At 34.9% G+C, this 13,420-nt stretch overlaps 1 protein-coding gene across 6 annotated transcripts in view; it reads right to left on the reverse strand.

Moving 5' to 3' along the window:
- SNTG1 (syntrophin, gamma 1) overlaps positions 1–13,420 on the reverse strand; it is a 682,373-nt gene that overhangs the window by 89,362 nt on the left and 579,591 nt on the right. For all 6 annotated transcript variants that reach the window (XM_012723045.1, XM_012723047.1, XM_012723046.1 and 3 more), the window contains 2 exons: positions 2,971–3,087; positions 1,821–1,892 (listed from right to left, as the gene is read on the reverse strand). In XM_012723045.1, coding sequence (XP_012578499.1) covers positions 1,821–1,892; positions 2,971–3,087 — 189 coding nt within the window. The remainder of the gene's footprint in view (positions 1–1,820; positions 1,893–2,970; positions 3,088–13,420) is intronic.

A 13,420-nucleotide genomic window follows, 5' to 3' on the forward strand; every position in this document is an offset into this window, starting at 1 on the left:
ATCTCTCGTGACCAACCTAAGACAGGCAGGTAGACAAAAAGAGCACGCGTGCAGTAATCAACTTTTGCTATCTCCGAGCTGATGATGGGTAAGGCACAAAGAGTGAGTCCACAACCTAAGACGGCACAGCCCCCTGACAAATACCCTACATCATACTCGCTGTTTCTTGTAACAAAACAGAAACGGGGGAGATGTTGGGGACCGAGGCCGGCATCTGGTGTCTGTCAGCAGCCATAAAAAGGTGAAATGGAGTCCGGATAGAGAAAAACATCCGGGTTGCAGAAGGCATGTGGGAAGAACTCCCTGCCCCCACCTTTTCCTTTTCCTCTTTCTTTTCTCGCCCATTTTCGCCCCTCGCGAGATCAACTGCCACCAAAACATGTTGCATTTCTATTGGCCTTCTCCTTTCCTGGCATCCCTCTCCTCCTGTATAAAGCTGAGATAAAAACCTAATAAAAGTTCTTTCTTTGTTCTGCTACACGCGTGTGACTGCTTCCTTTGTTCGCCGGACCTGGGGCCCCGAATCTCCGGCCTTGCTGGTCAAGGTTCCCCGCAATAAGGAAGGTATGATGATTAAGATTTGTTAGATAGTTAAATAGTTACATTCTGTTTCTCTTTCCATCTTGGTCTCCCCAGCCCCATTGCTTTTTATATTACATTAGCGATTTTGCTAAAAAGAAATCAATTACAAAGCTATCTCTTTGGCCATTTTAGCCATTATATCCAATTGCTTGAATTGGGTACAATCTCCTTTCTGCAAATACTGGTACATCATTTAGAGTTGTCAGAGCCTTCTTTGATAACAATAAACTGAAACATATAAGAACTGTTTTCATCATTAGGTCACAAAAGAAGTGAAACCATTCAGAGTAATAACCTATATTTTTAGGTATCTTGCACCATAGTGACTGTAAATTAAATATTAACCTGTGGGGGGGTGAAACATTATGTACATATGTTGTAATCTTTTCTTTTGTTTTTCTGTTTTGGACATTTCTAATATGTTTCATTATGTACAAATACTCTAACACTTTCTACTCTATTATAGAGACTTAACTGAAGGGAAAATACTGACAAAAACATAGGGATTTTTTTGTTTGTTTGTTTTGGTTACACAACCAAGATTAACCTTAACAAGGATTTAATCAATCTATACCATTGCCATGTCTACAGACCCTAGAATAGAATCTAAATGTTGATTATTATTTAGGTTTTATAAAATTTTCCTAACTTTATTCTTTAGAATGTTTGTAATAACCACTTGGAATGCTATAGTATTCTTGATGATTTCCTATTGCAAGTATCCCATATATAGTATAGATTAAACTTATTTATAATTGTATATTATTTGGCTTATTCAGAGAGATAACAAGATTAAAAAAAAAATATATGCCATCCTATTTACTGCATTTTAAAATTATATAACTTATTCAAATCATGCTCTTGTATTTTATTCAGTTTACACACACACACACAGACACACACAAAGTAATAATTGAGATTGAAATGCAGATTCATTCCAACTGAACTTTTTCCTCCTCTTCAATGGATTCTTGCCTCATATGTTCCTATTCCCCTCCACTGACTAAGGGGCTACAGAACCTATTTATTAATTGTTTATATTTTTATGCTTGTGTTTAAGCATATCGCTGTGCACTATCTATATATTCACTGTACTATCTTTTCTCATATATATTTTTCTTCCTTATCTTTTTTTAACCCATGCATCTTTTACTTTCCTACGTTATTGAAAGTACTGAGTCCAGAACCACTGTTTTCTGAGAAAAATGATTAAGACCATCCCTACTTATTGATCATACCTTGAGAATCTTGCACATAATCTCATAAATTGAAAATGTTTTCTCTGCTCTGGTCCAGTCCCAGGTAGTTACCTTTAAAAGATGAGAAACTAACATGTCATTTGTTTTCAGAGGATAACCCCGATTTACTTTATTTTATTTATTCATGATGGTATATATGGATTCATGATGGTATATATGGCAAACAATCAGATATGTACTCTTTAGCCCCTCTGTTGTTAAGTTCTCTTAGAAAGGTCTGTACGTAATATATATTTTTTTCCTCTCCTTCAAAGTTTTATTACCATATATATATTTTAACAAAAGTTTTATGTTATATACAGTAATTTCCATTTGCCCAAATTACCTAGGTATTTTAAATAATGTGTGCTTTGTTTATATAGAAATAGTAAACACTAATATTTCATACATATAGTGTTTTTTTCTCAGTTTATTAATAGCTATAGGCAGTGAAGAATACTAGATATCAACACCAGCTTTAAGTTTTGAAAAGACAAAATTTATATTAGTAAGGCATTCCAAGATGGGAACACATTTTGACATTGTTAAGTGCCCAAAGATGTTTTTTTGTTTTAAGTTTTAAATAATCATAAGAAGCTATTCAAAGTAGAAATGAACATATTTTACTTTGTTTGTTTTCTTGGTGATACAAGACATTCACAACAGCAGCAAGTTGAACTTGGTAACTGCTAGACCCTCTGAATTATTGATAAGTGTAAGTGAGTAGTCTTGTGCCTGATATTTATACTTTATATATTTTTATTGAATATCTACTATTGCATAAATTACATGTTTCTGAAAGCTAAACCTTAGGTAAATAGGTATCCATATATACATATTTAATACAAAGCCCAATGAGTAGGATATGGGACATAATATATTATAAACAATTATTTCCATAGATTTTTATCACATAGATAAACTTATTTTTCGACTGTCATAAGTATCTACACATAAATACATTACATTTTTCATTAATTATGAAAATGTTTAATGCTGAACATAGGTCCATTATATATTTTTCAGAAACATGTGGATTATTTTATGTATCTTACTTTGAAAATATCTTGATAATTTGCTTTTGTGAAGTTGATGCCACAACAATGCAGTAAAACTGGGTAAATAAAAAATGTTGGATGAAAACACTTACTGGAGGTGCCATAAATTTGTAGAGACATGAGCCCCTGAGAGCTAAAAATGTTGGAGAGTATACACGATCTTGTAGTGGATCCTGCTCCCGTGCTTCACACCAGCCCATGTATACAATCTGCAAGGAAATTGAATACATTTAATTATAAAATAAGTGTCATTGAAGATATCTCATGAATGTTTTGTATATTGTGACACTTTAATTCTCCCATAAAATTATTAAATTAATGCAAAGTACATTAGCAATAAGTTAATATTAACAAGTTAATCTGAGCCATATTAAAGTTGTTGTCATATTTATGACAGCATTTATAAAATGCTAGTTTATACGGTACAACTTATTTGGTATTACATTCATCACTATCTACTACCCTTATGCATTTTTGTAATAAAGTGAATAAATTGATCCCTCCAGTTTACCAAGTAGAAACATTTTGTTATATGGAAATATGCTCTTGGGATAAATATTTCAGTGGACAAAGATGATAAGAAGAGATAGTTGATGTGAATAATACTAGTGTGTATATCACATACCCCTGGGATGATATCATTTCTCACTTCAGTCACTAATAGCAGATAAATATATATTTTTCGAGCATTATTCAAATGCCAAATGTTAGTGATACCAATTATTTTGCCTTTAGCTCTAAAATGTGGAGAGTTGATTTAAAAAAATAAACTCAATGGATACAACATCTCTCCATCATTTGGTAGTCCTTTGCTCTTTAATTAGGGTTTGTATAGTCTAACTCTTAGATTACTCACATATTACTTTGAAAACCATAATCTACCAAGTCACAAAATCAGAAATAACTTTGACTCAGTTAACATGTGTGTGTGTAAAAGTAGAGGATAGTCTTTATTACATTCAGTTGTACGTGTCAATAACTGAAGTAAAATTAAAGCAAGAGAAAGATAGTTTCCACTTTCAGTTGTTATGCTTTGTGCAATTCAGATAACCCATTAACTGAAACTATCTTGGGAAAATAGCAAAATTATTTTTAATGTAATTAAAGCACTAGTTAATTTGTAATGTACTAAAGAATGAGCAGGGTAAAACAATATTCACATGAAAAATGACAAAGGTAAATCTAATCATGGGTCAGTTTTTGTCATTGAGGTATTTTTTAAGTGGAAGTAATCCATAAGAGAATGTGTTTCTTGTGCTCTCACAGATATAAGACATACTGTTAATGCCCAGGCACTTCAAATATGGTGGCCTTAGTTCAAATTCTACTTTTATTTAAGATCAAATATTACTAAATCTCCAGAGATTCAATTCTCCCTGGAGTCTTTCTGAAGAAAATGGAAATTCTCTCTGATGGTTCTGTTTTTGTACAAAATAATGATAACCAAAATACAAGGAAATAAAATATCACAAAGTACATCAGGAGAACAATATGATCAACAGACAGTAGACAGCAGAACTCAGTGTTTAGTCATTCTGTATATTGGAATTCTCTAGCATGGACATTAACCTTGACATATTTATTCTCTAGAAAGCAATGAAACAAGCTTGGAACATTTATCAGACCACATCTGGTATAATATATTTTATTATTTTAAACTTTACTGAAGTAATGTTTGTTTATAACATTATATAGTTTTCATATATACATCATTATACATCAGCATCTGTATATATAATATTAATTCTACCAATAAAGGTCCATTCTATTCTTCATATACAATTGGTCCCTTAACTCAAATTTTCCACTCCTTTTTGCCCCTTCTTTTCTCTCTGCTTGCTATTAATTAGTTTTTATAGTCGAAAAGTTTTTTTTTGTTGTTGTTCTTTTTGTTCACTTCTTTGGTTTCTCTACACATGAATGGAATACTATCCCCCTAAATCACAAATCATAATAGCCTCTATTTCCATCAGTGTTGTTTTAAATGGTAATATGTCATAATTTTTATATCTAAGTAGTATTTCTTATTGTATATATATTCAAACTTCTTTATCCAATCATTTGGAATTGGACACTTAGAAAGTTTCCAACTATTAGCTAGTATAAATGTTGTGAATAACACAGACTTCCATGTGTTTTATTTTCTTAGGGTAAATAACAGAAGTGGAGTAACTATATTCCATGGAATTTCTATTTACAATATTGAGAAAAATATGTATATTTTATAATGACTATAAAATTCATACTCCTTTTATACTACATAATGTTTCCTTTCTCTATGAGCCCTCTCCAATATTTTTTTTTTGTTTTTATCTTCTTGATAATAGCAATTTTCAAAGGTGGGAGATGATATCCCTCTCTCTCTTTTTTTTATTTGCATTCCACTGCATGTAAGAGACTTTTCATATGTTCGTTGGTCATCCGTATATCTTCTTAGAGAAGTATATAGTCAGAGCTTTGTCCAAATTTTAATTAGTTTGTTGTGTGTTGTTGAAAGTTAATGTTTTTTTATAAATTTGCATATTAAGAATTTGTTGAATGTATCACTTGCAAATATATTTTCTTATATATAAGGATGCCTTTTCATTTCAATTTTAATGTCTCTCTGACATAACCAATTTTAAAATACCAGTTAGAAGCTCAGGAAATATGTAATTATAAGGCATAACTTTAGTAAAAATATAAATTAAAATAAATGAAGAAATAATTGTGAATTGAAATATGAATCAAAATATAGGATGATGAATAAAGTAATACATATTTGGGAAAAAATAAAAACTATGAGAAAGGTGTGGTGCAGTTAGAAGTATATAACAATTTTTAGTCTCTAGGAAACAGATTAAGAGGAAATAGGCAGAAAATCTATTTGAAGAGATGATGATAAAAAATTTCCCCAGATAGATAAAGAAGAGAACAATTCAAAAATTCCAACATTTAACATTATATTTTACTACACAGGGTATATTTTAAAATCTCTAAAATAGCTATTTCAGTACAAGTGATAACCTATTATTTCAAAAAGGTGCAAGATAATAAAATACCAATCTGATTTTCTTTTTTTTTTTTGGGGAGGGGAGAGGTATAACATCCCATAAGATTCCTCCCTGGTGGCACAGCAGGTTAAAGCACAGCACTAAGAAGCTAAAGTCACTTCCACATGAGTTCAATCCCTGCCTGCCCCGGGGGTGATCACATGGTGCGGCAGACCTCTCCTGACCCGCCCACTGCTCCCCTCAGCAGTGTACTTCGTCCATCTGCCTGTTCTGCTCCCCATTCTGTCCCTGAATCCTCTCCCCCTCCACATTTCTGGCCTGTACCCCAGTTCTGTATAAATAAATAAATGAATCATAAAAAAAAAAAGAGAGAGATTCCTTTAAAGGTTGAAGAAGAGAAGGAAATGAAGAAAAGGTGTCAGAAGAGGATTTTTGCTTTGTTTCTGGGTGAATAATCTCAAAGTACCACAGAGAGAAACTGATCAGAGAGGGTCTAAGACATCAGAATAGCTTTGAGCATGCCAAAGGGACACTAAGGGAATTCAATTTCATACAACAAATGGAGGAGAGAGACCGCTAGAAACTGCAGTGAGGGTGGAAGATAGCAGTGTAAATTTGTGCTCACGTGTATGGCTCTTTACCACAGTGAGAGATGAGCTTATTAGTGAGACAGTAAGTACACCCTCACCTGTAGGGGAAAACACTTGGAGAAGTTGCGATGTGCCAGATTCTCCAGGTCCCCAGTTAGGATGACAGGTCCAGAGCTGTACTCCCAAACCCCACCACTGATAACATCTGGACGCATAGAGAAGTGTTGTCATAACATGAGTCATTTCCCAAACAATACTTTCAACAGTGCTTGGATCTCTCCAAGTGCCTCCACAACTCCTTGACTCAAAGCTGCAGATAAACTCACCCTGACATAAAAACCACTGGCATGTCAAGTCAGAAAAATACTTAAAAAATAGAAATGACAAAACAAAAAAAGCAGGTCATTATGCTGGTGTATGGGTACTCTATACCAACAGGGAAGTTAATAATAATAATAATAATAATAATAATAATAATAAAAACCTGTGAGACAGGAAGGCTACAAAATGGGCAAGATGGGTACCTAGAAAAATATAAAATGTGGAACCTTAGGCCCTCCCTGGTGGCGCAGCGGGTTAAAGCACAGCACTGAGAATCTGAAGCCACTTCCGCATGAGTTCGATTCCCGCCTGCCGCCTGCCCCGGAGGAGACCACATGGCGAGCCAGACCTCTCCTGACCCGCCCGCTGCTCCCCTCAGCAGTGTACTTCGTCAATCTGCCTGTTCTGCTCCCCACTCTGTCTCTGGTGAAGCCTCTCACCGTCCCTGAGCCTCTGGCCTGTACCCCAGTTCTATATGAATAAATAAATAAATCTTTAAAAAAAAAATGTGGAACCTTGAACCCTCAAGGGAATATTTCACTAGAGAGAGAAATAATTCTATAGACTTGAACCAATAAGACAATAAGCCATAGAAGGTATTTCCTTCCTATCAGATTCAGAGTTCAAAACTGCCTTGATTAAAAAAAAAAAAAATCAAAGTGGGCTCTCCTGATGGCCCAAAGGGTTAAGTCTCAGCACTATCAAGCTATTGGCAGCCACTGCAGCATGTTCGTACCTCAGCCAGGAAGCTGACCCAAATGGCACAGTAGACCTTTCCTGTCTTGTCTACTGCTCCCACAGCAGAATATTTTCGTAAATCAGTCTGTTCTCCTCCCCACTCTGTCCCTAGTGAATCACCTCAACCTTTGAGCTATGCTATAGCTCTTGTATGCATAAATAAATGAAATCAATCCTTTTTAGTAAATAAAAGAAATGGAAAACACACACACATGTTGACTGAAGAAATACAACAAAAGAAAGATAAACAAATTTAAGATTATAGAAAATGCAGCTTTAAGTAAGAAACAATAGGTTCAAAATCCAAAGGACCAATAAAGGAGAGAAAAATTATTCTACAGCACGCTACAGAAATAGAACAGATCACTCAGAAGACTGAATCAGTGACCTTGGAGAGGGTAATGCATAGAGCCCAGGTGGCAAAAGATGATGGCAGAAGGAAAAATGATGAAGAAACACTGAGAATTATTGATTCGAAGAGGAAAGGCAATATAAGAATCATGAGTATTCCAGAAAGTGATGAGACAGAAAGATAAGAGGACTTATTCAATAGAAATAATAAAGGAAAACTTCCCAAATCTGAAGGAGGATACACCCCCCACACACACACAAGTTCACAAAGCAAAACAAACAAACAAACAAAAAAAAACACCTTGTTACTTAGATGTTAAATTTCTAAAAGTTCAATTCTAGAGAAGAATGCTGAAGGTGACTAGGGGTAAGAAGAATATAATCTATAATTTCTGTTTCAGGTATACATCTGACTGATCAGGCATCCATTAAGGGCAAAGTAACAATCAAGTGATATATTTAAAATACTATTTAATAATAAAAAAGGTAAACTCATACCATGTGGCAACATGGGTGGAGCTGGAAAGGGTGATGATAATTGCAATAAGCTTGAATAAGAAATAAATACTATGTGTTTTTGTTTACATCTCTATCTATCTATCTATCTATCTATCTATCTATCTATCTATCTATCTATCTATCTATCTATCTACCTACCTACCTATCTATCTATCTATCTATCTATCTAGAATATAGCGAAACCAAGCAATGTGTCAGACAAAGACAAACTTTGAAAGCTGACCACAGATATGAGGGATCCAGGAGGGGGAAAAATGGGGGCTGGATGGGAAATTGATTAAATGAATGAAAAACAGATTTGGAGAGAGAGTATAATGGGTGAGGGGGAGGTTATGGGTGATTTTGTGGTGGGAGAGAGACTGACCACATCTGAGGGAAGAAATAATAAATTTTTCAAAAATCACAATGATAAAGGAAATAATTATATACTTATAAATTAAAATAAATTTTACAATAAAGGACTATAAAATAAAACTAAACTGAGAGATATTTATAATATAACTGATCAGATCAGTATTCTTCAAAATTGTTGAATTTATGAAAATCAAAGAAAGAACAAGTGTTCCATATTTAGCAGGATACTAAGAAAATATAACATTGTATACTGTGGTACCCTATACTGGTTCAAGAGTTAGCTAATAGAACAGAGTGGAAAACAGTAAAAAAACAATGCTCATATGCTAATTACTGGCATCATATCACTATTCATTTCTTAGATTTCATAATTTTCCTATGGTTATGCAAGGTGTTAACAAGAGGCAAGGCAGTGTGGAAAGGATATAGAAAAATGTTTTAAGGTACTGACAACACTTTTTGTGAGCCTAACATAGTAATTTCAAATGTGAACTAGAAACCACAAACCAAAACTGAAAATAAATTAAATGAAATGAATTTTAAAAAAGAAATAAAATCAATAATAGAACTTGTCTCATAAAGACTTGCTCATAATTACTCAGTTTTGTTTGGGATGAACTAAGTAAACTAGATTTTATTCTGCTAGATATAAAATTAAATCATATTTGAAGATACCAACCGCTGTCACAAAGTATGTCCATAGTTTTTATATGCAATGCCTAGTATTTAATATATTAAACTGTTAAATTTTGTAGACAGACACACACACACATACATATAAGACAGAAAGAAGAAGTAGAACATAAACCATAAAGACAATAAGCCATAAAAGAAGACAAAAATACAAAAATAAATACAATTCAGAAAAACAGTGGATAAAACAAACAATTGGGAAAACAAAAACAAGCGATTCAGATTTTGGAACTATCAGAACCAGAGTTTAAAACTGCTATAGTCAGTATGTTCAAAATTTAGATAACAAATTCAAAAGCATATAGTAGGTAACTAGAAATTACAAAATATTAAAACACACAGAATAATTTAAACATGATCAACCAATATCTGAATTGTCTTGAAGTTTATATACAGCTGAAGAGTGAAGTACAGAATTCAGTGAAGCCAGTAGTCACTGCATAAAATTCAAGATAACATTTGTTTTTCCATGCTAAATGTGTACATGTGTATGTCCACAATTTATCAGAAAAAAAAAAAATAAAAATTCAACTAGGGCCCTCCCTGGTGGTGCAGTGGGTTAAAGAACAGCACTAAGAAGCTAAAGCCATTTTAGCATGAGTTTAATCCCCAGCCCAATAAGTGACCCGTATGGTGTGGCAGACCTCTCCTGACCTGCCTACTGCTCCCCTCAGCAGTGTTCTTCATCAGTCAGCCTGTTCTGCTCTCCACTCTGTCTCTGCCTGCACCTCTGGCCTGTATCCCAGCTCTATAAACATAAGTAAATCTTTAAAAAAAAAAATCAACTAGGGCCCTCCCTGGTGGCGCAGCGGGTTAAAGCACAACACTAAGAAGCTTGGGCCACTTCCCCATGAGTTCAACTCCCGCCCGCCCCGGAGGAGATCCACATGGCATGGCAGATCTCTCCTGACCCGCCGACTGCTCCCCTCAGCAGTGCACTTCATCAATCTGCCTATTCTGCTTCCCGCTCTGTCTCTGGTGAATCCTCTCACCCTCTGCATCTCTGGCCTGTACCCCAGTTCTGTATGAATAAATAAATAAAAAATCAACTAATAGCAGGTGGGATTAATAGATGTTATTCATGATGACAGCAACCTAACCTACTTATAAAATTCAAAAGAAAAAAAAATGGCCCTCTCTGGTCACTGCTTATCCTCCTGTGAAGCTGGCCACAGCTGCTTTGATGTGAGTTCAATCCCTGCAAGGGAGATTACCCACATGGCGCAGCAGACCTCTCCTGTGTCACCTGCTGCTCCCCTCCCCACTCAATGGTAAATCCCCTCACCACCTCTGCACCTCTGGCCTGTACCCCAGATCTGTATGCATAAATAAATAAATCTTAAAAAAAATGCAAGAGAAAAAGAAGTCTTAAGTGATCTACCAAAGAGGTCTGTTTGGTGGTACCCTCATCCCCAAATACCCCTCATCTGAACTTCAAAATTAATCTCAAGCCCCTAAATATAGGAGAGGAGATAGCAATAAATTTATAACCATCTTTCTCTTCCACCAGACCTCTATCATTTCAGAGTGACATGTCAGATAGCACCTAACAGATGATTGCTTTTGACACTGCTTACTGTAATTTCTCACAAAGCATTAACTGTATTGATGGCACTTATGTGGCCACTGCAATCACAGTGAATATCACTAACATTTCTCCTATTATCCAGCTACCTCTTGGTGCCTCTAATTAGAACCTTTGAGGAGAGCCCTGGAGATTAGTCTTGAATTGGTTCGCCCACATTCTAATGGCCATACTATGCTTTGTCACCATCTTGGAGGTTATTTGGCATCAAGTTTATCCTCCTGTTCACATCAAGAGGCCAGTCTGATTCCATTTCCTCAGTATGGTAATTAAAGGACTTCCTGTCTTTTTCAGTAAATTATCCCTCTCCATGATCCCGCTGATATAGTCACTGTTGCCTGATAGATATTTCAATAGGTTGTATTATTTTGGTGGTGGGGGAATATTCATAAAACTTGAGATATTAACATTTATCTAAGAGAAGACTTAACAAATGAATTTCAAGTAGAGTTTTAAATGGAAAGGAAATTACCAAGTGAACTAAATGTACCCTGGGTGTTCTGATACAAGCACAAAGAAGTAATTTTCACTTTTGGTAGGAGGACACATGGTTGATTGTGAGTTTACAAATGACCCTATTGTCATTTTTATATCAGCTATAGAAAACCATCTCCTTTCCTTCTTGCCAGCTGCTTCCCTGAAAACCTCTGCTGAGCCAGCAATTACTGTAATAGCACAAAGCCACTCAAATGGGGGACCATGGCAATTACCCTGATTTGTCACCACAAAGGGTTGACTATAAAGGCTTATTTCAAGATGTTGAAATTAAGCAGTTTGGGACTATGCCAGGGTACTTTGGAGAGTAACAATCAGAAAAGAGACACCAATGTGAGCACAAGAAAGCAGGTAGACTTGGCAGAAGGGACCGAGGAAATAGGATGGCTATTTTCTGGCATCTGTCAGTGGTTTTTTTGTTTTTTTTTTTTTTGCTTGTTTGTTTGTTTGTTGTTTGTTTGTTTGGTTTTTTTAATTGGTAAAATAGATACTCTTCTATAGTGCTGATACAAATGTAAACTGGGACAATGTCGTGAAGCAAAATTTAACAACATCAAGATTCTAAATGCATATAGCCTTAGACCTAGCTCCCATCCAAGAAGTGTATCCTCCAGCTCAGTTTAAGCACATTCAAAATAATGTATTCTCAAAGTGATTCACTGTATAACTATTTTTCAATAATAAAATGTTAGAGATGATTCACGCCCATCCATTTATACAAATGTAATTCTAGTTAGCCGTGTATATGTGTATATTTAATAAAACTGATAGCATTCTCTGTGCATGTATATAGCAAATCTCCAAATTATCTCAGCAAAGAAAGTATTTGCACAAAATAGGGTCATAATATATTCATATTTATTGGAAATGCTTTGTTCATCTAAGGTTGACTTTTGTCTGAAAAGGAAAATTAATCCAGGCCATACAGATTAATGATTAAAGAGTAATCATTAATGATTAAAGCAATTTTTGGGGGGGGTGGGGGAGTTGGCAAGCTATAACAAGATTAATGGCTTCCAAAGTTTCTGTATATAAAGGCAACACTGTTTGTGATTGGTGACCTGAGTCTGACTCACCACCCTTTCACTAAATTAAATTAAAGTAATTCAATCAAACCTCTGTTATAAACATTAGGGATACAGAGGTAAGCTAAATGTGCAATGCAATAATGTGTTATATTCTAATTTGGAAGGCTTAGAATGATAAAAGAAAACGTTATGTCAAAAAGTAAGAACATAAATAAATCAGGGAAAGTTAGATATAAGATTAGAGATTGACATGTTCAGTGAGATCACCATGAAGTCTCACTTTGAGAATAGGTTAGAAGGGATTAAGAGATTTCTTCAAGTGGATAGCTGAGGGACGAGCATTAAGGCAGAGGAACCAACAAAGATGAAATTTTGAATTTCAAGGCTTATGAGAATAATTTAGAGGATTGTTTAATGAAATAAGTGAATATGACCTCAGAAGTGTAGAATCAAGTTGGTTTCTATAAGAATTCTGGCTTTTTCTCTGAATATGATGGTGACATTGGGATATTTGAATACAGAAAAAAAACACTATCTAATTAAGGATGAGCAGCACCACTTGCAGCAATAAAGCAGGCAAGAAGGCCTATGAGTATTGTTAGAATAGTGGCTGAGGGAAAGACAACAGAGTCTTGGGAGAGCTGGGCAGCAGAGGAGGTTTCAGAAGCTGTTGGATTTAGGACATAATTTGAAAGTACAATTTCAGCATATGGTGTGACAGAAAAAGTGTAGTGAAGGAGATACAAGTTTTTTGACCCTAAGAATCAAAAGAATGGACACTGTTAAAAGAAATACAAGAAGACACCATGAAATGGAAAGACATCCCCTGCTCATGGATTGGGAGAATTAACATCATCAAAATGGCCATCCTGCCA

The sequence above is a fragment of the Condylura cristata genome, unplaced genomic scaffold (assembly GCF_000260355.1).
Source record: "Condylura cristata isolate star-nosed mole 26May11 unplaced genomic scaffold, ConCri1.0 scaffold00009, whole genome shotgun sequence".
NCBI lineage: Eukaryota > Metazoa > Chordata > Mammalia > Eulipotyphla > Talpidae > Condylura > Condylura cristata.